Here is a 24,210-nt window from a genome sequence, read left to right as displayed (position 1 = left end):
GGAATTAGTTTCAAATGGTGGTATCGTGATTTTTAATTTCATTTACGTTGAGACGAAACATCAGTATAGTGGACTAAATTAGCAAAATGGGTTCTAATCAAACGAAAGAGAACGTAATTGTAAACGAAAATTTATCTAATGTGGCCCATGTGCATAATAAGCTAAATATTATTGGCGTAGTGATGATAGTTATTATAATAATGTTAATCATGGTATTTGCCTACGCACTGAAACGAAGATTCATTAGAGGCGTGAGGAAATGGCTAAGAAAGAAATGGTAGCCAGTTCTGTAGCCTTACCCAGTATTAAGGTCGAAACTGTGCAACCTCAACATACAATGAGTCCGCCGTCAACAGCCAAAGTTGTGCTTTGATAATAATATTCTGATCAAAAACCCTCGTTCTCTCAAGTGATATTATATTTGTGTGAATGTGTAGTGAACGTTAAACAGTAGTGAATGTATGTATATTTTTTATGGCGTCATCATGTCGGGTACTGGAGACTCTTGGTCATTCGTACGAGTAGGCCAAGCGTGTAATTTTATTTTTTAATATGTATAGCAGAGTAACCCGGCATGATAACTACCTTTAACGTATTTCGTATATAATATACTTAAATTATGTATATTTCATGTTACCTATTATGTATGTAATCACATTAAATGTCAAGACGGACTCTCTAGAAGTGTTCCGCAACTGTAATAGACGAATATGAGTAGTGTATTACATAGATTTAAGGTAGTTACAGGACGTGTTGTGTTATATTTTGTTTTCGATCGTAGGACATTCTGCATAGTTTGTATTGTTTGGCCGGCCACAATGACGCCAAGAGAGGAGAACAGAGTATAACACAAAGGTTACTTTTGTACTTAGTTTAAGACAGTTCTATATTGGTAAAATCAAAGTTTTGTCCGTGTGCGTTCCGCAGCGGATGTTGTTGAATTTAAAGATTTTAATTATGCAGATAATTAGTGTAAGACGTCCTATAATTGTGTATGGTAAATAAAATTTGTGTATGCAGCCATTGTGGAGAAATTCACCAAAACAGATTCCGCTGGGCGAACGTTGGCGAACGTTGTCCTGGCGGAACTTTCATCCATAGACTTTAGAAGAAAAGATGTGTCCGAAAATTAGTGTGTATTTGTGTATAATTGATTATGTATGAATGAAATCAGTGCATGCATAAACTTCGGAGAAATTCAAGTTTCCGCTACGCGAACGTTTGGCCATTAGCTAGTTTTCATATAAAGCGCTCACATAGAGAGCTGTAGATTTTTACGTACGTTGTTTTGAATTTGTTTATATTTGTTTAAAAAACAGATTAAGAAAAAGTTGTAGGGTTTAAAAGATAAAAATATAAACGTAAAAAACACTTATTAGGTCTTAGTTCTTAAAGTATGCAGTTTGGGGTCTAGATTTTCACGTTTACACAAACCTTGTTAGTGTCTCCAACATGTTGCCAAGTATCAATGATATTCCGTTAGTAATTAAAAAGTTATAGGATATTTTACCATGAACAGATCACTGTTTACAAAGCAGTCGAATATCACGACGTTCTAAAGTAATTGCATGGTAAAATGTATGCTAAATTCAGTAATTAAAGACAGACAATTATAATACTGACGGAGCATCGAAACCCTACATAATCCGACCAAGTTCGGATAGCTACAAAAAAGCGGCCGTGCCATATGTCTAAGCAACGTTCTTAACTTGGAAGGTTAGTATATTTATTAATATGGTACAGTTGCGTACACAAGCGTTAGGAAAAAATAAAACAATTGCATTTCTTGAATGAAAAATATTTTTTAATAATAGCGCCACTATCTACGACATTTTAGTTAAAATACGTAACGTTTATTAACGTTATTTTTAATCACGTAGTTAAGTAATTTATGTAAGTAATAATAATATAAATATTTTTGTACACTTATATTTAAATAGAAGTACTTGTTAATTGAAGATTAATTTTTATCGTAGATAGTGGCATTATTATTCAAAATATTGTTTTATTTTTCCTATCAACTGTACAATTGTTTTAGTTAAGAACGTTGCTTAGACATATGGCAAGCTATCCGAACTTGGTCGGATTATATAGGTTTTCGATGCTCCGTCAGTATTATATTGTCTTTCTTTAATTACTGAATTTAATGATATGAAATTTTGCAAGTGAATAGTTGAATGATTAAACTAATTATTGGCATACATTTTACCATGCAATTACTTTAGAACGTCGTGATATTCGACTGCTTTGTAAACAGTGATCTATTCATGGTAAAATATCCTATAACTTTTAATTACTAACGAAACATCATTGATACTTGGCAACATGTTGGAGACACTAACAAGGTTTGTGTAAACGTGAAAATCTAGACCCCAAACTGCATACTTTAAGAACTAAGACCTAATAAGTGTATTTTACGCTGTTTTTAAACAAATATAAACAAATTCAAAACAAACGTAAAATCTACACTATGTGAGCGCTTTATATGAAAACTAGCTAATGGCCAAACGTTTTTGAATTTCTCCGAAGTTTTGCATGCACTGATTTCATTCATACTCAATTATTACACACTAATTTTCATTCAGTTCCGCCAGGACACGTTCGCCAACGTTCGCCCAGCGGAATCTGTTTTGGTGAATTTCTCCACAATGGCTGCATACACAAATTTTATTTACCATACACAATTATAGGACGTCTTACACTAATTATCTGCATAATTAAAATCTTTAAATTCCGCTGCGCGAACGCACACGTTTTGTCCTGTTTGAAGATAGATTCTCTACTCTGTATTTGATATTCAATTTGTAATAATGAACATAAGTTTGAACCACTCATGCACGAGAGGTGTATCTTTTGATTACTAGGCCATTAGGTACAAAGCCAGTAGTACTGAGACAAACATGCGCTTATCGCACAACCCGTCAAGCATCCTGTTTCAAAGTTGTTATTGTATAAATGTATACTGTAAGCAAATTTTTGTTGAGACTGTAATTTAATAATATTGTTTGTGAACATTGTAAGCACTTCTTGGATTATATAGTAACTGGATAAGAATATTTTTTTTTTTGTGTAAAAAAAAAATCTTTTGTCAAAATTTTTTTTTTTAAAAAAAAGGGGAGGAATGATGTAGTGGGACCTACACTAATTGTCGACGCATCAATATTGTTCATACTGTACTTGCATTGTGTTCGCCTCCCCAGTTGTCCCGTATATCGCACTACCAACGCACGCTACTAAATATTGTGACCGTACCAAATCGTATGTAACCTAATTGAGTCAGAAAATAAAAGTGTATTAATTAGTATTCGATTTATTTACTTATCTCTGGACACGACACCCCACCATCTAAAAGTGTATGTAGCTAGGTTTGGCTAGTAGGTATAGTGTGCTAGCTCTTTGTCTGAATTAATTATAAGTTCCTACTAATATTAATTGATTTGACACTTAATAAATAAATATAATTGTAAAAAACAAAGTTGTTTTTCTTATTCTATCTCAAGTTTGTAACCGAAATGAATACCATAGTAGGTAAGATTTGGGGAAGGATATATCTTGCTAAAACTTCTTATAGGTAGGTAAATGAAAATCTACAAGAAAAAAAAAACACTTCAGGCTGATGCTACAGGGTAGCCGCGAAATTCAAATTTTCTTACGTTTTTTTGCAATTTGCAGGCCAGTGCTAGGTTGTATGTTGATTAAAATATTGTTCGCGATTGTAAGACGTATGTAGTTACAGAACTAATTAAATAATCATCAAAAGCATCAGTTTAATCCTCCAAGTTCTAAAAGGTCTAGCAAAAAAGATTTTTTCAAGGTCAAAGTCATTGCTAGACCTTTTAGAACACTATACGTCTTTGAATTTACTAGCGGGCTGATCGGAGCAGTCACTCTAACTAAAAAGTTATGTTACTTTTAACCGAAAAGTTCAGTTACAAATAACAAAATAGTTTGGTTACAATAATATTATAGTGCTGTTACTTTTAACCGAAAAGTTCAGTTACAAATAACTAAATAGTTTGGTTACAATAATATTATAGTGATGTTACTTTTAACCGAAAAGTTCAGTTACAAATAACAATTCCGTACTGTTGGAAGTAATACGAGGGGCAGCCATAAATAATTCAACAAGTTCATTTACAGATGACAAAATAGTTTGGTTACAATAATATTATAATGATGTAACTAATAACAGAACTATACCAAACCCATGACCAAGTTTTAACCAAACGGATTTGTACGCGCTAACAATAAAACGTGGCTATTTTTACATAACACTTTTGTTTTATGATACACATATTAAGTTATTTATTCTAGAACACTTTGGTACAATGTGAATAATAAATTTGTTAAGAAGTTATCATTTTTGTCGAGCTACTAATAACAGATCTCTAATAACAAAACTGAATTTGTCTAATAAGAACTATAGTTATGTAGTCACTATTTTTATGTAACAGGTTACTCAATTGTTTGTTATTTGTTACTCAAAACTTTTTTCAGTGTAGTAACGTCAACTTGTAAGGTTTTTGTTCAAATAGTATACAATACTGGGTATCTGAATGAATAGCCTTGTGTTCGGGTAAGACGAGACGCTTTTAAAGGAAATCTGATTGAAGAATTAACAATAAAGCCTCGTAACGTAATTACGAATTTGGATCAGAGGTTAGTGTAGCCGCCGCTGAGGTCGGATTAGAGGGGCTCCGGTTTTAAAACGCAGTGGTTAAGCAGATGAGGGGCGTGATAGGAATAAATGTGAACTTGTGAATATTTATGAGTTCACCTTCCAAAATGCACACGAGGCTCTGGTGTGCGCAGTGTGGCCGACTCAAAGTCAAAGGAACCGATCGCTCATGCTAGTTCACAGGGCTTAAATTTTAATATTCAAACATGTAAGAAATATAGGAGGTACTTACTTAGAAGTTTTCTTTCTTTGATATTGAGTCTAGTTGTAGCAACGATTGCTGAATTGCTATCATAAGTATTTTTTGTTTCTCGCGATGTTACTATCCAAACGTGAAGTAGGTACAGCTTGCAAATCCTCTCTAAATAGTTTCTGTACCATCGATTTGTTTTTTGTATTTCGAGAGGAGAGAAACAATAGAGATATAGGAACAGGCTTAGCACAAATTGAAACATAAATAAGGTAGGTGGTACACAAGATATAGGTTTGACCCAGATTAGGATCTATAGGTAGTAAACATGTTGTTTTAGTATTGATGCCGTATGGTAGTATGCCATACCTACCATTGTTTTATCCGTTATATTCAATTTCAATGCTCTCGTATGTTTTTCTATGGCTTTTCAATTCCTAGTAAGCTAGTGTAATCGATCAAAAATATCGTTTACTATTTGATTTTTCGCTAGCTGAGGATTTTTGACGCACCCGATACACCAAAACCGGCTTCGGGATGAACGCAAAATTCTTAATTTTTACTGAAGTTTCAAATCCCATAGACCTAGTGTCGAATTTTGCCTTAATTCCACCTGACTGGCATACGTTCCACTGTGATACTAGTATTTAGGTACTATAAGAAAGAGAGTCAATACAGTGGGTATTATTATCAGGCCTTCTATGACACCGTGCTAAACAAGATATTTGTCGCAGATGTGGTGGGCTCTCTGGTGCGCTGTGGTGGTGGCGGGAGGCGCCGGCGTGGCGGCTGCACCAGCTCCCGACTCCCTGTCACCCCTCGACATGGTACAGATGGACTCCTCCGCGCCTGATGACGTAAGTTTTTAGTCAGTAAGAGTCTGACACTCCCTCACCGCTGCTAACCCACAGCGGGAGGCCATTTGATGATTTTTGACGTAGTAAAAAAAAAAGTACCCATGTCAAGCAAGAAGAGGACAATGCAATGACAATGCAATTGGAGTGTGCATTAGGCCTTTTTAATTCTTACTCTACGCGCCTGTCATTAAAAGTACGAAAACAGTCCGCTACTCGCAACGGAAAATACTGACATAATCTTTTTTTCCTGGAAGATTAATGTGTATTTAAACAAGTGCAAATTACCCTTTGTTGTGGTAGGTATGCACAGGTTTTAAAGGACATAAATCTGATTCATCTGATAAAATGTGATGAAGTCAATGTTAATATAGAGGTATATGACGAATATTTACAGATTTAGTCAACGTGTCATTGGTTGCTATTGACCTTTTACAAACTGTTTTAATTTTTTTTTCGTCATAAAAACTTAAACATAGAGCTTTCTTGGGAGTTAGGAAGACATTAAGATAGTCACATGGTACGCTAGCAGTCTTGTGTAACCAACCTTATACATAGTTTCATAAGACTGAGTACGTAAAATGTTTAGACGCACAAAATTTGGGTTGGGCGTTAGTTTCAGGGAGTTGTGACGCGACTGTTTACATGCGAAACCAATTAGTAGCCGAGTTAGTTTGAGTTATACCGCACATTTGTAACAACTCTACTACTTTGTCCGACACCAGACTCTTTACGTTCATATGAATCTATGTTTACAAATAAGTATCGAGTAGAAATTTACAATTCCGAAATAGCATTGTATTTGTGAAATATTTCTGACTTCAGTGGGTATTTTCAAGAGCCGAGGGCAAACAGAAAAAGCCGAGAAACTTTTTTTACAAAATTTCTGTATGCCGTGCTCGCATGGTGGAAAATTGGCGAATCCGCCGGGAACGAACGTTGTACAGAAAGAAAATATCTATATTGCGGATTTGTTCCACATTCGATTGTGTCAACATGCTCTCAGCTACATGCTTGTTTAACCACAGCACTTTTGATTTTTAAAGAAGTAAACAATACATTTTACAGGATTGTTTATAATAGAAAATGTAGATATAGAAGAAATTTAGACGTTTTTACGAAACTTACAAATTAATTGAGCAAAAAATTGAAATCTGTCAATAGCTCTTTACCATGTCACTATTTCCCTATCCAATCATATTGATGTTTGTGCAGGAGAGCCTCGGCTACGCGATGTCGCCGATGGCTGCGCGCTACTCCGCCGGCGCGCCCTGGCTGTACCTGCTCGCTGACGTGCCCCGGGACTCACAGGTAACTCCTTCCTTCTTATACTATGCTTACGGAAATTGGTTCATCGAGGTTTGCATCACCTCACTAAAAATACGTGCTTAATATTCCATGCACAAAATATATTTTTCATCCAGAAGCCAACACGACTAATGTGAAAGCAATTCATAAAATTCTCTGATAAAATTAAGAAAAATAGGGTCGCCACTCATTTAAATGAAAATTCCTTGACTTAAAAAGAAAATTTTCCTAAAACTTGTTTGTGTAAACAAGCGTTCATATTACCATAACTCGATGAAAATCTCTTTTAAAGTTTCCTTTGTCAAGACGAAAAGGTCTATAATTAGTAAAATAAATTACGTCCTCAATTTGGGATCTGCCGTGTCCACTGGCGATCGATAATCGTTAAAGGTGTCCGATAAACCGAATTTCACGGAAACACATTTAAATATTTTAATTTGCGAAATCAACGTAAATTTCACTGGAATTCAAAGTAGTAACTACACTAATGTAAATTATCACCTTTGGATTGCTCCAAAGTTCATATGAAAATGTTCTCAAAAACTTTCGAGGGCATCATTTATTAAGTTATTGATATGCCAAATATTGTTGGTTTGTCTAACAAGTTACTAACTATTTGCGGTTAAACCGTGGGAGTTACGTTTCACCACAGATAATATTATGATCGTTGTACTCGGACAGTGGTCCCGCTTGGCGCAAACTGTATAGTGTATACTAGTCGTTACGTTAAACGATGCGTACTATTTAATTACGAATACCTGAACGTTAACTTTTATTATATACGCTAGGGCCCACTTTATTTGCTTTGTGACACCATTTAAGCTTTTGTTGCTTGTCGTCTAGTAAGTTGTAAACTTATTTTGAACGCGTCTCAACGTTAATGACAATTGGCCGCAGCCTCGGTTTAACTCTCGCTGTAATTACTTTGAGAAACAAACTTTTTAAGCAAGCTTTTGGTAACCATAAACTGATATACTGTAATAAGTTCATGAAAACTTGCCGAATTAAATGTTTCACAAAAAGTAATAATACTGAAAGTGGAAACACGATCCTAAATACAGAAAACTCCACTATTACTAGGTACATGATAGAATTTCATTTGTTTTTCGGAGTTTGTTGTCTTTTGCTTGCTTTTATCATAAGCTTTTGAAAGCTGCGAGGCCGAGGAGATGTACAGTGAATATAAACATGAGTGTATAACGAAGGTGGCAAGTAGCGGTGCGGAGATGCGCACACGCCGCTCGTTCTCCGTGAACCCCGCGGTCGAGCTGTTGCAGCGAGGAGCCTACAACAACTACATCGAAAGAGTCCGACAGGACAACAGGAACTTCTTAGACAAAGTTGGAAAGCGAGGTTAGAGTATTAACTTATTTAATTACACCAAAAAAAAAAATGAGATATGCACGACTTTTAGCAATAGAATCAAAGATGTAGATCTATGTATGTAGATAGAAAGTACTTATGAAAATTTTATATTTCTGTGTAATAAATTGTGCAAATGCACAGCATGCATTTAGCATGAATCATTATAAAACAGTTTCCAAGTAAATATGATATTAATATACGTTTTCTCTTTTGTAGGAGCCTGGAGAAATCAGAACTGAAGACATGCATAGAATCCAGCTGCTGCAGCCGTCCCTGTGATTGACATGTAACCGCTTCTAAAGTTACCAGTATAGATTTGTACAAAATTTACCCTTGTTATTTGCAATTAAGCACGTTTATGTATGAAATCTGTTGAGAGCAAAATAAAGATAATTCTTTTATAAATGGCTGTTTAATTTTAATAGACTCTGATTACCTACTTGCTTACCGATAGTAAAATATTTATGGAAGGTTTGGGTAGAGAACACATTACAGTACATGGAACATTTAAGGGTAGATAAGTGCTAGTCACTGATTCATTAGTCTAATGGATCACGTTCAAGGAATGTTAAAACCTTAAAAGATATCTAGAAATCAATCTACTAAAGACCCTTCACTAGACGTATTTTACTCAGCTCATGGGAAAATTATTTTTAGCAAATATTGTGAAATTCAGCTAGCAATATTCAGGAGAATTATCAATAAAGTCATTGTTATTACAAATAATACGTCAGCTAAACTAGGTCATTGGGATATTCGCATTCGGACCACACTGTATTCATGATGATATGAACTCATTGCATGCTCTGTTCAATGGCCCAGAATAAATAGTATTACGTAGATTATACTGGTCAAGTGATGTGTAAAAAAGTTATTTTTAACTACATAGGGATGTAGTATCAGAGTTTAGTAATCATCTGTATAGATAAACGTCATCACTGATAGAGAATGACCATTTCTTACACACATATCTTCGGCTAGTCTTTGAGTGAGATAGTAGCTAATATGAACCCGTGGTGCGTGAAGACCGGCAGTGGTCGGGTGAAGCGGCGCATGCCTTCGCTGTCCATCGACCTGCCGATGTCCTTGCTGCGTCAGAAGCTGACCGAGGAGAAGGAGAGGAAGACGAATGCCCTCCGCGCGGCCGCCAACAGGAACTACTTGAACGACATCGGCAAACGAGGTGAGAACTTACAACAATGACAAACATCCGTATTCTAGAACGGCACTCAAACATAAATTCTAATTAGAGATTTAAAGCCCCTTATGTTGTTAATTGCCATGTTAAATAGCGCTCATACATAATAGTCTTGAGTCATGTTCTGTTCTGTTATACGGAGCTAACGTTAATCCAGCTTAGATGCAGTCATGTGAAAATCTAAGACTTTAAATGCTTTCTTTACACAAAGGACTCAACAAAATTAGTTTTTTAGAGTAGTTGCATGTTGTTTGCTCTTATATCACGTTGAACATCGTCATAGAAGATATGTACAAAAAGTACATATATCTGTATAGTTTCCAGCGCCCATGTTGCTAATATCTTCTAATGGAGCCTTGTCACGAACATTTGCATTGTATATGGAATTGGCTATTCGTTAAGCATTATGCGTCAGTACTGCTGTCCAGTTCCTTCTCTATAAATTACTTAGATTCTCCGTTTTGCATGCAATCTCCCTTGAGCATTATGTCTGAATTTACTTACACTTGTAACGGACTCATATCAAATTGAACTTAGTTTTACGCATGTTATTATTATTTAAATATTTCATACACTAAGAAAGCATGCAAATAATGAAATTCCTGATCATAATATTGTTCATTTGAGGCAATGTTTAACAAAATATGTTTCATCTTGCAGGTTTCCAGTGGTCCCCTTCGATGCAAGCTGTCAGATACTTTTAAAAGCTTATTATCGCCAACCAAGAAATGCCTGCCTGCGTAGACGTCACCCGAGTTCCACGGTTCTAAAGTATTTGTTAAAATAGCCTATTTTAATATTCTACATAGCATGTTCCATATATAATGTTAAACAGTAGTTTAGGAAAAGCCAAACCTAGTAGCAATGTTTAAATAGTATATAGTAAATAGTAATAGTATATTACAAATGTATAGTATTATAAAAAATCGCATAACATTTCTTAATGTTTATTTTGTGTAGGCAAAGTACAAATTGATTTGTTTAACTAGAAATATTTAAGTAACTAACAATCAAGTTGTGGCAGTAGATTTCAGTGATCTCTTAATTTTTTTTATTTTAATTGTTTTTTTTTATAAATATTTCGCTGATTTATGTATAACCTATTTTCGAGTACCTTAATGTAATTAATAAATGAATACAATTTATGGCATTAAAAGATGCAATAAACGTCTTTTAGATTACTAGTTTTTTCATTCATACGCCCCTTAGATTAAGTTCGCTTTTCATATTAAACATCAAACCACATTCTTTGAAAGTAAAAAAGTAAAAAGATGTCTTCAATAAGAACAGTAAAAATAAGCAGAACATTTTTATGCGTAAGTAGGTAATAAAATATCACTCATTGCGTAGCGATTCCAGATACTTAATTACACGAGTAAATCCGCTAAATCCATTTATAGAGTATTTAAATTTTCGATATCATCCCTCCGTAAAATAGGATTCGAATGAAATAGGATCGAAATTAGTGGTAAAATCGTAAGTAATTATTATAATCTTCAGGGAGGAATATCAATGAGGAAGATACCTTGTAAATATCGAAGGAGGTTAAATTACTCGACTAGGCCTACTGAATATCTCCGAATACCTTTCAAGTATTTAAACTAAACGATTTTATGACATTAGTTAGATTCGAACCACAAGAACTACTAGAAATGAACTATGTAGGTATTTCATATTTTTTTTATGAGGATAGAAATCGTAATTGGATTATGAATAGTAATGATAGTAGTTTCGGAAAAGAAAGTGTTATTAGATTTGTTTCCCGATGTCAGTAACATAACATATGTCAGAACAAATTACCGGCTCTGATGCAAGGTGAGACATTATTGACGAAGATATAGATGTAGTGGTACGGAACCCAACACCTTGCGGAACAGAGGTAAACATTTCACCCCTTCATTGGGAAATGAATCTCTCACGTCCCATCGATTTGTGAGATGGGAAGAGTAATTCAATATACATAATAGGACAGCAGAAATGCCACGTCTGTCTTTAATTCCAGATATTTTTCCGTCCATAATCCCTCTGTAGAGCTGAAAGTAGAACACCTAAATGCATTTAGTGATTTAGCCACATGCAAAACTGCCTCCACATTTTTTGGTTAATTAGCCATATCAATTTCATTTTATGACTCCGTATTTATGCTAATCGATAAAACAATAGCTTAGTGACAGATGAACGGTCTGACAACCTAATAAATCTGTAATTAAATCACCGTTGGTACTGAAATTGAGCTGACGAATTTACTTTCGTATCTTTCTTTTTTGATTCCACATACGCCTTCTCACCTTCATAGGATTACAGCTAATCAAATCGGTGTCAGTTATCTGTTTCATCATCTTATAGTCAATATTATATTTCTGAACATAGTTTTATGTAGTATGATTATAATAGACATCAATGATGATGGGATTTCAAATGTTTTCATACCATGAATATCTAGAATGTATCCGTAGTTAGTTGCGTATGTAATGTAGTACAAAGTACAAGGTGAGTTGGGGTTACGCAGAGGCTGTCGGACCTGCACGAGGGTCGCGCGCGGCCGAAGCGCAAGATGCCGTCGCTGTCCATCAACAACCCCATGGAGGTGCTGCGGCAGCGGCTGCTGCTCGAGGTGGCCCGCAAGCAGATGCGCGAAGCCAACCAGCGGCAGGCCGTCGCCAACCGGCTGTTCCTGCAAAACGTCGGCAAACGAGGTACACTTTATCTTAATACCACCTTCTGCCAGCGGTTTCACCCGCATCCCGAGGGAACCTCGGGACGAACCCGAATAAAAAGTAGCCTCTCAATTAATGGGCTATCTGACACTGAAATTATTTTTCAAATCGGACCAGTAATTCCTGAGAGCGCGTTCTGTTTGAAAGCGCTCGAACAAACTCTTCAGTTTTATAATATTAAATAATTTAATATTAGTAAAGATGAGTAAAAGATGCACGCGCAACCAGTGCATCACGGCTTTAATCTAAAAATTCTCAGTTAAAATCTAAAACTAGCCTGAGGGACTTGTCAGTTTTCAAACCGCTGACTTGTGGAACCGCTCGCTGCTGTAAACAAATTGATAGCTACCTAAATCACTAGCAACAGCACGAATAAACATTGTAATAACTAGAGTATTTTCGTGGGCGAAATTATAGAATTTAGGTTTTTGCCACAAAACGAAGTAAATAGATACTTGATAAGCTCACGAATTTATTTCTTCCACTGATGATATAACTGCGAGAAAAAATGTAGCTCAGCTTATCCTATTTGAAATATTTATTCTGCGTATGAAACTGTGAATATAGTTATTTTAACCCTTACACGTAGGTACATCTGTTTACCTTGTAGACTTTTCGCACTTGTCCTGAATCGTAAGTAGCAAATTTTTGTGTAGGTGTCTGTTATCTTTTTTCTGTTCAAATATAAGAATCTTCTCATCCAGATAGTATCTGCTAGTACCTTTAGTTCGTTTTGAAAACCAATGCCATTATGCTGAGAAGTTTGGATAATGGTGTGGACAAGTAATTGACTATTACATTCAAAATCAATTAAAAGTATACATCATATACAACCCATTTTCAAAAATATAAAAGGTCCTAGATTTTTATCTCGAGAAAATTGCTACGTCGTATCGCCAAATTGAGTCTATCACAAAGAAACTTTGTGAATCAATTTATTCATTTTTAAGGTGGCAATTCAACATTGGTTTAAGATGTTCTACAATAGAGTTAAATAACAATTTTGCGATTGTATTTTCTTCTACAGGATTTTTAAGAAATTCTAATGTTTTTTTTTGTCTAGGATTCTGGGCCAACTCCGCCTCTACCCGCTACGACAACTAGAGCTACCAGCGACTGACTCCTTTCTGTTTCCCGCGAGCTGTCGCCACTGCCTGGCTGGAAATAAGATATTACGTCAACACACCACTAGAAAAACCTCTTTAGAAATCTACGCCATTAAATAAAAACCATAATTTTTCTATAAGTAAAAAATAGCCAACGTTGTAGTAATTAATAACAACAGTGGTATAAATATAATGAAATCTATAATAACATATCGAAGTAATAATAATGTACGTAGTCTCCATCCGATAGGTACAATATGAAATGTCTACGTCGTCTTTTGTCATCTTCATTAATTAGCTTGTCCTTGGAACGTTAAATACAATTTAGGATTTAGTTGATGGCAGCTAAAAGCTTAATATAGATTATGAATACATACTTACTGAACTTCTTACTTTGAAATTCGCTTGCTGAATTAGTGTTACAAATAGACGATATGTGCATTGATCACCACAACTATTTGAGGGGGATACGCAATAATAAGGTATGAAAAACAAAGATGGCCATTACCATAGGTAGAAAGCTTTATGAAGTAGAAGGTCTACGAATCAATACGATATTTGTCCGATGTGACACTAATTTAGCAAACGGATGATCCCTTCAGGCGATTTCTTCGTATATTAAATGGCGATGTGTAAGCCGGTGTATGTTATCCAGCTCAACATACACCGTGTATGTTGTCGTAATGCCTTGTTTGTTGTGAACACAGCTGTCCTATCTATTGTATTTCCATAATAGTATTTTTCTACGCTTGTTAATTGTTGTTAATTAGAATATTACGTAACTTGAAGTTACCGCAACCTCTGTAATGTCTCCTTCATAGATTTCCTGATCATAGTTGTATTTATTTGTGCCAAATATCGCCATTATTAGAATATCGATAGCGTTATAGGAAGTACTTTTGTTTTCGATAAAAAGCCATTACTTGTGTTTACATTATTCTTGTCAGATGTAAGCGTGTTAGACGTTTGCTGTTAGTCTCTACGTAATTTATATGTACAGAGTAGTTTAATGTACTAATATGTATTTTTACGTTACAAATTGATCTCTTATAACATATAAATGGTAGGAAGAAAATGTAATAGTTCATACATTATAAATTACGTTTAATAAAAACGTTAACTTATTAATTTGTGTTTCATTAAAACGAGTTTAGTCTCCTTGTCACATGCGACTAACGAAGTATTTTCGATTGAAATTCCTTGAGGATTACTATTTTGGGAATAATGTAGAGTGTATCAAAGAGCCACTTTGATATAGTATCTGGGTGATGAAGAAAGGAATCCATAATTAAATACAGGTACAAAGGAACAGAATGTGTAGGTACCTGCATGGGGAATTTCGTGTGTACACAAGCAATTATCACATAATTTTGTTTGAGTTGCAACCAATTAAGTTATACTAGGAAAATGCCTAAAAAGCTCAATCAACTCCCCGCCGCTGACACCGGCCGCGACCCTTTGACCGACATTAATTAGTTTTTTGTTTTTGGCCTAAAAATGGTTGTCAAGAGATGGTGTTACAGCAGTCAGAACAGTACTTTTGCCAGTCAGAGTTAACGCCAAATAAATTAAATAGAAATACTTTCATTGAGAGCATATAAAAGGGAAGGTACGTAACTAAAAGTTTCGTCATATCTATTATCTATAAAATAACGCATTAATTTAAAAATATACTCTTGACCTAGAAACAAATCTCATGACGGTCGGTGATAATAATTATGAAGCATTTTCCATCATATTGCTTATACCAAAATACACAATCATATAGGTACCTAATATACAATACCGCTCCACTGGGGTATCGTTTCGTCAGAAATGCATGCCGCATTAAATATTAGCTCCATAGGTAATATCATGAGGGTAACGCGATAGATACTTGGCTCGGCGTGGTAAGAGAGCCCCGGGCTCCGTCTACGTGCGATAATTAACGTGATTTAATTTAGACCGACGCCTCGAGAGCCACGTGATTTCATTACTCTTCAACACATTTTCGGTACCGTGACGACCGGAGCAGCGCTCTTCTACGTCAGTACTGCGAACAGCGTGTATTATTTAAACGAAACACCTAGGTAATTTAAGTACCGGCATAGTCAGGAATGCTAATAGGTTTTGTCATGGAGAACAAATGACGAGCTTATATTATGCTTTCTTGGCTTGCATACATTTCCGATTCAAATCATGCGTGTAATGTTAGACCATAAAATTATGGAGGCCACTTTTCATCAGTTAATTTTTATAAGTTTTCAATATAATTGAGAGTAAGTTAATCATATTAAATACTTGTACCTAATTTAATGTAGTATTGAAAATTAATATTAATCTATAATAGGGAAATATTAAAACTAGGTATCAAAATATTCATCCGCATCGCTGTCAGCTGGGATCGTGCCCAAAAGGCTGGCTGCATTGCCACGCTGGATGGCAATGCATATCCTTTGACCGAAGTATAGGCCAGCCCTTTGGTCACGAGTGGACTCCACTAATCGCTTACTAATTTCTCGAAATAGTCTGTGGGCACTTGGGCCCCATGGTCCCAGGGTTTCAACCCCAAACGGCTCAAAAATGCAATTGCCGGTGAGGTTTACATATTTGTGCCGCTTGAGGTTTTCCGCGGCCGCAGCAGCTGCACCGACACAGCTCGCCGTACTGGGAAGGTGGGAAGGTGCAAGGGTGTCGACGCAGGTTGCGTCCCACACCAAAGACCTTCCCATCTTCCAAGGCATTATAGACATCCCGTCTGGTCTCTTGCCATCGTCGCGTGCCAAGCCTCTGGGTTCTAAAATGGCTGGCACTCCGGCGGTGACAAGAGCACGACGGATAATGTCATTTATGCTGGCGTGTCGTGCCATGCGACCAGCACTTTTGCTACAGGAAAGACCATGGTGCCCAAGGCGGTCCACAGATTCACCACACTGGCAGCGATGCGGAGCCGCAGTGGGAGCGCCGAGGCGTAGGCATGTAGCGAGCCGGAATGTAGTGTCACCCAGCATGGTCCCAACGCTGGGTGACGGCATGAAGCCATAGCCCTGACTCCCACTCCCACAGCCAGTAGGCGGGCACGCTCAGCAGTATTGACAGATGTTTCAATTAGTTTATTTCTCGTCAATCTGCAGAGCGGCTCGTCCCACTGTCTCTGGGAAGCCGGGTTTTCAGGGAAGGCTGTGTTTGGGCAAGCCACTTTCCAGGCGTTCATGCCATCAGTCAGACACGGCACCTCAGAATCGACCAGTGAAGGGGCTAAAATTTTCTGGTCAACTCCTTAGTGCCGCAGACCGAGGATAGGAACGCCGGTAGACTTAAACTGGAAATTTTGCGGACACCGAGGCCACCGAATCTGATCGGAAGGGTGGCTTGAAGCCACGCTCGGTCGTCCAAGGCCAAATTAAAAACAGATGTAAGAGTAGTACGGATAATTTGGTCAATTCTGTCTAAAAGATGTGGCTGCTTCCATAAGGGAGAGGAGCGAAGGTTGTATATAAATTTTGGGCCAAAACAACAGTATTTTACTAAGGTAAAAGCCGAATGAAGATTAATTTTAAAAAGTCTATCCGAAATGTCATTAAAATTGGAAATTTTGTTATCTATGAATGTTGTGAAACTTTCTTCCAAAATAGGTGAACCTAGGAGGTGCAATGATGTTTCGTCCAGAATTTTAATTTGAGGTGCTATGACATTAAATTTTGATATGACTGTCTGTCTGTCCGGGATGTCAGGAACAAAAATTTCACATTTTGATAAATTTAGATCCAGTCCAATCGAATGAAATTTTTCTTTTAGGAATATGAGGTCTTGGTAAACAGTTTCACTATCTCCTCCTAGGGTCCCGTCATCCAAATACCAGGCGTTAAATTTTGAATTTAGTTTCTCTATTATGGGGTGAATAGCCAAGCTGAAAATGACCGGCCCAAGGGGGTCACCCTGTTGGCATCCAACTGCAGATTCCAAAACATGGTCCTTGTATAGTAATTTAGAAGGGTGCCTGTAACATTGCCAAAGGTAACTATAAATTTCGGGTAATTCTTTTTTGGCCTCGGCCAACAAGGTGTCCCTGTTAACAGAATTAAAAGCGTTCTTTATGTCAACCTTAAGGATGACCTCACCTATTTTTGAGTCTAAAAATGTGGAGAAAGCATGTATAGCAGCCTCACAGCCCCTTTCGAACCAAATCCGAGTTAGGGGCTGAAATTTGTTAGCAAGCACGTCATGATAGTGCTTGCAACAAATTTTGGCTGCCATACGCCTGTATGTACACCCTACGGCAATGGGACGAATGCCGCCGTCCTTTTTACGGAGCGCACATAAGTTCGCTCCGTAAAGCACGTCCACGACGGCATTGTTCACACCGCCGGAGAGCATAAGATTAACTAGAGCCGTAAGTTCCTCAGAAGCGACTCACCAGCTTCCCCAGCGCCCGAGCCTACAAGATCCTTCAGATGTTGAGGGCTCAGGCCGTCGAGCCGCCGGCAGAGCCGGTCCTGAAAAAGCCACGGCTCCAGCTACTTGTTGGGCTGTAACGGTGAGGTGGTCGGAATTTAGATCTGGAGGGTCGGGGAAAGTGAGGTCATCCGAGGGAGCCGGGTGTTTACTCTCCAGAGCGGCAAGTGTTTCCGGAGAGTACGGCGCCACCACATCGCTGCTGAAAAGGATCCTAGCAGCACCCCTTATGTCACCCTCGCTTAATTTATCCTCTACATGTTGACACAAGTCCTTGGAGGTGAATTTGGAATTTACTGAAGTGTCTGGGACGAAAATGGAGGTCGAAAGGCAATTTAGTTTAATTTGTTTGGTTAATGATTTTTTATTTATCTGAGTTTTGTCAACATGTAGGATGCGGTAGGGAAGGGTGAGCAACTGTTCCCAGGCGCTTTCTGAATTTTCCAGGGTTGCGAGGCGGACGCATTGGGCCAGACTTGACGCAACAGTCCGCCTTGCACCCCTGGGCACTCTTTTGAGTATGGGGGTGTTACTTTTTAATTTTGAAAGTGAGTTCCAGAGGAGATAGTTTGTCGGAGGTGTAGTAACTTGAGGGGTCAAGGGGCACTGAGATACACTCTGCATCTTGTGGACTTTGCCTAAGTGTATCTTCAGGCCCCTTTCTCCTTTAAAAAATCTTGCCTGGGAACAGAAGGGGCATCTTACTGAGGTCTCAGCCGATGTGGAAGGTTGACACACGCTGCTTCCGGCGTCGCTACTGCCATCGTTCATTGAAACAGTAAAAATTTAAAAGCTTTAATCAAAATAAAACACTATAGTCTTCACAAATGTCTTCAAAAAATTATACACTGCAGTCTTCACAGATTTTCAATATGATCGGCCAGGGGGCTACCGCCCCCCGGCGTCTACACGGTCCGATGTTGCCTGATGCTTCTGGAAGCTGGGGCGAATGGAGGTTGTGTTTCTGTTGTTCTTCTTGGATTTGTATTCTACGCAAAGCTAAAATTAACAACCACCACACAAAAATATAAAGGAATAGTTGGATTCACGGGAAGGAAATCTCCATCTTGGAATAATTTTAAAATACACCAACGGTTTGACAAATTCAGATATGAATCACAGTTTTATTGTGTTTTTATTTCCAAAATCCAATAAAATTTTCAATCGTGCGGAATTTCATGTCTTGTCAGCTGACAGCTCGTTGACGTTTTTTTACCTAATTAATTTCAATAGTTCGCCACAGGTACTCATATATCATATTAAATAATACTGTGATCCGGTCCGTGCTACTTCTAGGTTTTGTCAGTAAGAGACTGACACTTCCTCACGTTGCACCCACAGCGGGAGGGATTATTTAATGACTTCCACAAAAACAAGTTAATAAATAAAACCAATATTGGTTTACTACTATTGACAATTTCAGTAGATAGCTAAAGTATTACACTGCTTTCTTTAAATAGGGATGAACAAAAGAAGGTACAGATCATTACTTCCTAGTTTATCGGATATTTTTTACCGTTATTAAGCTGCATCTTGTTAGTCTAGAAACTGATTGCGACCTGTTTTCTTAAAGAGTACGATAATAATGAATGAAACTGATATTCGTTCGAGAAGAAGAGCATCTGACGGTAAAATTGTTTTTTTATTTATTTTATAACTGTTGCTAAAGTTTCATTAGAAAATGATTGTAGTTAACCGGATTTATGAGGATATATTTACTATGGACAATAGTAATTGGTAACGTATAGTCATGTACGCAGATACATAAAAAAACTATTTCTACGAGCCGATTTCATATTTGTGTCTGGTATTGTTAGATCGAATTCTGTGGTAAGAAAAATGTTTACCTACACAAAAATATAAAATCGGCAATATGAACGGTTACACTCGCCATGGTTTAAAAAGGGTTCTCTATAAATAAACCAATTTAAAAAGTGTTCTGTAAATTATTTGACAAGGAAAGCATGCTCCGGTAGCTCATTAAGGAATATTTATTATAAAGGAAAAAAAACTTTTTCTAATTATAAGTTTTGTTTATCAATATTTTTATTTGATGTACCTATTACTCTGAAACAAAGTCAGCATGAAGGTTTCTTAACTCATTTCAAGACAGATTCTTAGCTGTGTTTCCTTCAACAATATTCCGTAAGACCGTTGGGCATAATAAACATAAGGTTCATTAGCTAGCCATTGTCTCGCCCACGTGCCAAAGAAACTAAATCCTTCTAAAAATATTATATGTGGAAGATTTCTTTATTATACTGACTAGTTTTCCGGGAATATTAGTTTGATAAAAGCTTTGCAATGCTTTCCATCCCTCTGGTATTTTATTAAAACTTTTTTTATTAAAACTAAAACAAACACTGGTTAAAAGACTTGAATTTTAATATTAAAACCTCTTTAGATTCTAGTTTCAAATAGCTTATTCCAGAGTTTAATGCACTGCTATTTTATATTAGAACTCATTGTACATACGGTTCTTCTGTACCTACTGATTCTATAGTTTCTATTCCTATTCTCCTCCATGAGACCCTCTCCTTGGTACTAGCTTCACGATTCGAAAGAACTCTTTTAGGATAGGTAGGCTATACTTATGACATTGAGAAAAATTAGTTCGAAGTTTGAGTTTTCCATTGGAGTTTAAACATCGATGCGCACTTGTCACATATTGGATAAAATAATCGATTGCTCAATTTTTTAGGCGGGAATCGTAACATAGACTCGAGGAGGTCAAACGTATATATTTACCACACTAATACTTTTGAATTTTGAATCACTTAAGTTATCAAGTATCTTATATTTAAGCTACACAGTGAAATTTTTATCCAGTAACATAACACGATCCTGTTTGAAAAGTTAAGCTCTAAAGAATTTGAATTTTAAAGTTCCTAGCTCCTTAAGCTTCCAGCAATTCACGTTATACCAATATGTGCTGCAAACGTACCGGTCATGGCCGTCTAGTTTAACCGTCGTAATAATATGTCTTGTTTCTTTCTCTTCTTAGATCAGCGTGAGACTGAATATCAATCGTAGCATTGAAGCAGCAATAAGCTTCTAGTTAGTCTTTTAGTTGCGCCAGTAGTTAGCACGAAGTTAATGTAGCAAAAACGTCTGCCTGATTTGTATTCAAAAAAGTCAACGTGAGAACGTATTTTAAAATTTCTCGCACCACCGTGCATTTGCATCGTCTCGTTTCGTTTTTAAATGCCATCATAAAGTATGGCGAATTGGCACACGAATCACGACCCCATTTAAATGTTTAGGTGCCTAACTAAACTACATCCAGTCGAAACAATCGAACACATTTCAATCGATACTTTAAATTCAAGTTTACCGACATTACCACCGCAGCAAACGCACTGACTCCCCTTTTGCAGAACATCTGGTCAGCCGAGGAGTTACCTGATGACTGGAACAAAGGCCTTCTCATCACCGTACCCAAGAAAGGAGACCTCAGTGAATGTGGCAATTGGAGAGGCATCACTTTGCTCTCGACTCCTTCCAAGGTGCTCTGCCAGATCATCCTGGACAGGCTGTCGGGGGCCGTCGAGCCTCTTCTGCGTAAAGAGCAGGCTGGCTTCCGTCCCAACCGATCGTGCACGGACCAGATCAACACCTTGCGCATAATCCTCGAACAGGCATCAGAATGGCAGAGGGACATGTACTTGACCTTTGTGGACTTCGAAAAAGCCTTCGACACGCTGCGATGGAATTGCATCTGGGACCGGCTTCGTGAAATTGGAGTCCCCGAGAAGATCACGACCATAATTAAGGCCATCTACGGGAAATATTCTTGTAGGGTAACTCACGACGGCCTCGTCTCGGAGGACATACCGGTTCAAGCGGGTGTACGCCAGGGGTGTCTCCTTTCGCCTCTCCTCTTCCTTGTTGTCCTTGATGGCATCATGCACCATACCACCAAGAACAAGCGCCGCGGCATAGAGTGGGGACTATCCAACGTCTTAGAAGATTTGGACTATGCCGACGACCTATGTCTATTGAGCCACACGCGAACCGACATGCAAGCCAAACTGGACGACCTGCAACGAGAGGCCATGGAGACGGGATTAAAAATTAACACCCGGAAGACCCAGGAAATGAGGTGCGGAGTGACGTGCTCATTACCGTTGCTTATCGGCACAGAGGGAGTGGAGAGGGTCCACAAGTTCACCTACCTCGGGAGTGTTGTGTCGGAAACAGGAGGGACCGAGGAGGACATCACGTCGAGGATCGCCAAAGGGAGAGCAACCTTCGCACAGCTCCGTCCTGTGTGGCAATCACGGAAGTTGACCAGGAGAGTTAAGCTCAAAATATTCCGGTCCAATGTCAAAACCGTATTGCTGTACGGATGCAAAACATGGAAGGCCACAAAAGACATCTCGCGTAAGCTCCAGGTCTTCGTCAATCGCTGCCTTCGTCGTATTCTCGGTATATACTGGCCCGAGAAAATCTCCAACATAGAACTGTGGGAACGCTGCGGGGAGACACCGATCGACCAGCAGATCAAACGCCGCAAGTGGAACTGGATCGGCCACACGCTCCGAAGGGACCCCGATCACATCCCGAGGCAAGCCCTAGACTGGAATCCCCAAGGGAAGCGGAAACGTGGCCGCCCTAAACAATCCTGGCGGCGGACGATCATTGCAGAGGCGGCGGCTATAGGCAGAACGTGGAGGGAAATAAAGCGCGAAGCTCAAGACCGAACGCGATGGCGGAGCACTGTGGATGCCCTCTGCCCCATCTAGGGGACATAGGACTCTAAGTCAAGTAAGTCAAGGTACCTACACACATTTTCTGGAAGTAGGTAATTCCATACAAAAAGTAGCTTATAACAGGGAAAACTTTAACCACTTATCTATTCACTGATCAATTCGGTTTATTATTTCGGAAATCTAATCATATTGATCATACAATAATCCTCGTGAGGTTGCTAGGAGATGCAAACATCTATCGAACGGAATATACTTAGCTTGGAAACCGTAAATAATACTCATACAACCTCTTTGATCATTGTTTAAGAGTAGTAATTGGTGTTTGTTTAAATATTTTTAAACATGGAACAACAAGAAAGGTATGTTTGTAACTTTGTTATCTTGTGTCCCAAACTCCAAATAAAAATCTGAAAACAAAATTAATTAATTAAATACCTACTATTGCAAAACCAATGAATCAAAACGCACAGAAATCAAAACAATGTTACTTATATACAGAATCAATTACATACATATCTAACATTCGTAGAATACTTGTGTCGTGAATGTCCCAATCCCAATAGATTCAAGACCTTTTCTTTAGTTACGTGAATAGTGATCTATTCCGCCCCCCGCGACTAGCGAGGCTCATTAGACTGTCCTGGCAGATTCCTTGCCGTTCCATTGTTAAGCCAGTGATCGACCACAGACAATATATTGTGGCGGATATTACTCTTGCCTGTTCATTACAGCTCTCGACTCGTTAACAGATAGTATTGAGATACGTCTCAATTTCATGTTATTTAAATGTGTCTGTACGAGATGTTTAACAACTGTCTTAAAATAATTAATAGATAAATTAATAAGGTTTTATAAATAAACAAGATTTTTATAAACTACGTAACATATTAATTATGATTAAAAAAATACATTTCAAACCTAGAGTTAATAAGTGGTTTACTCAAGCAAAATAACCTGGCTAAAGATTATTAAAAAAGTTAGGTCTTCATCATCATTCTCTTCCCATAATTCTTTCAAGCGACCTTCTATCTAGACAACCTGATAACGAATTGTTTCTTTGGTCGTACCTTCCTCTAAGTATAGGTAGCCTATATCCATCCACATTTATGATTACGATTTACGAGCCTTCCTCACAAATGATCCTCAATTCTCCGTATCACCTATTAAATCAGTGTAGTTACTGCGGGGTAGTCATTCCTACGTAAACATACCCATTAGACAAATAGGCAGGCAATTCTACTACTGAATGTCACCTTTCTAATATCCTATATCCTGACCTTTTTGAAGGACTTCACCGTTACATCCCATCCGGACGTGCGGACGCCACAATTTACATTCGTCTTATACCTTTACAACATCTAATATAATAAACGTACATCCTGAACGTACGTAGTAGCTTTAGTAAATCAATTTCACTTTGTTCTATAAATATATTTTCAAAGACACCCTTTCAGAAAAGCATAACTATGATTCCGGGGTATTAGTACCGGCTATGTCCAATTCCGTCTCTGAAGGAAAAACCAATTTAAGAAAACTGAATGATATTTAAGCGGTCCAATTAAAAGCGTTTTCATTCTGATTGTACAGTAGACTGCACGTCAGTGGTAACTGTCATGCACCTTAACTCAATAGTAATAAGTACGATTTT

The 24,210-nt window shown here is 37.7% G+C and overlaps 1 protein-coding gene across 3 annotated transcripts in view; it reads left to right on the top strand.

Annotated features, from left to right (window-relative positions):
• The window catches only part of LOC110370568 (diuretic hormone 45), a 56,725-nt gene extending 42,203 nt beyond the window's left edge, over positions 1–14,522 (top strand). Inside the window, exons 3-6 of one of the 3 annotated variants that reach the window (XM_021326438.3) lie at positions 5,603–5,725; positions 6,938–7,033; positions 12,103–12,289; positions 13,374–14,522. In XM_021326438.3, the coding sequence (XP_021182113.1) occupies positions 5,603–5,725; positions 6,938–7,033; positions 12,103–12,289; positions 13,374–13,414 (447 nt within the window). In that variant the 3' untranslated portion in view covers positions 13,415–14,522. Of the gene's footprint in view, positions 1–5,602; positions 5,726–6,937; positions 7,034–8,235; positions 8,384–8,611; positions 8,801–9,421; positions 9,579–10,253; positions 10,442–12,102; positions 12,290–13,373 lie in introns of those variants that run through there. The other 2 variants (XM_021326447.3, XM_021326455.3) reach the window with 2 other exon arrangements.
• Positions 14,523–24,210: the final 9,688 nt, after the last annotated feature.

Source organism: Helicoverpa armigera, chromosome 5 (assembly GCF_030705265.1).
Source record: "Helicoverpa armigera isolate CAAS_96S chromosome 5, ASM3070526v1, whole genome shotgun sequence".
NCBI classification, from domain to species: domain Eukaryota; kingdom Metazoa; phylum Arthropoda; class Insecta; order Lepidoptera; family Noctuidae; genus Helicoverpa; species Helicoverpa armigera.
The sequence above is the reverse complement of the archived record's forward strand: the minus strand, read 5'-3'. Positions and strand labels throughout refer to the sequence as shown.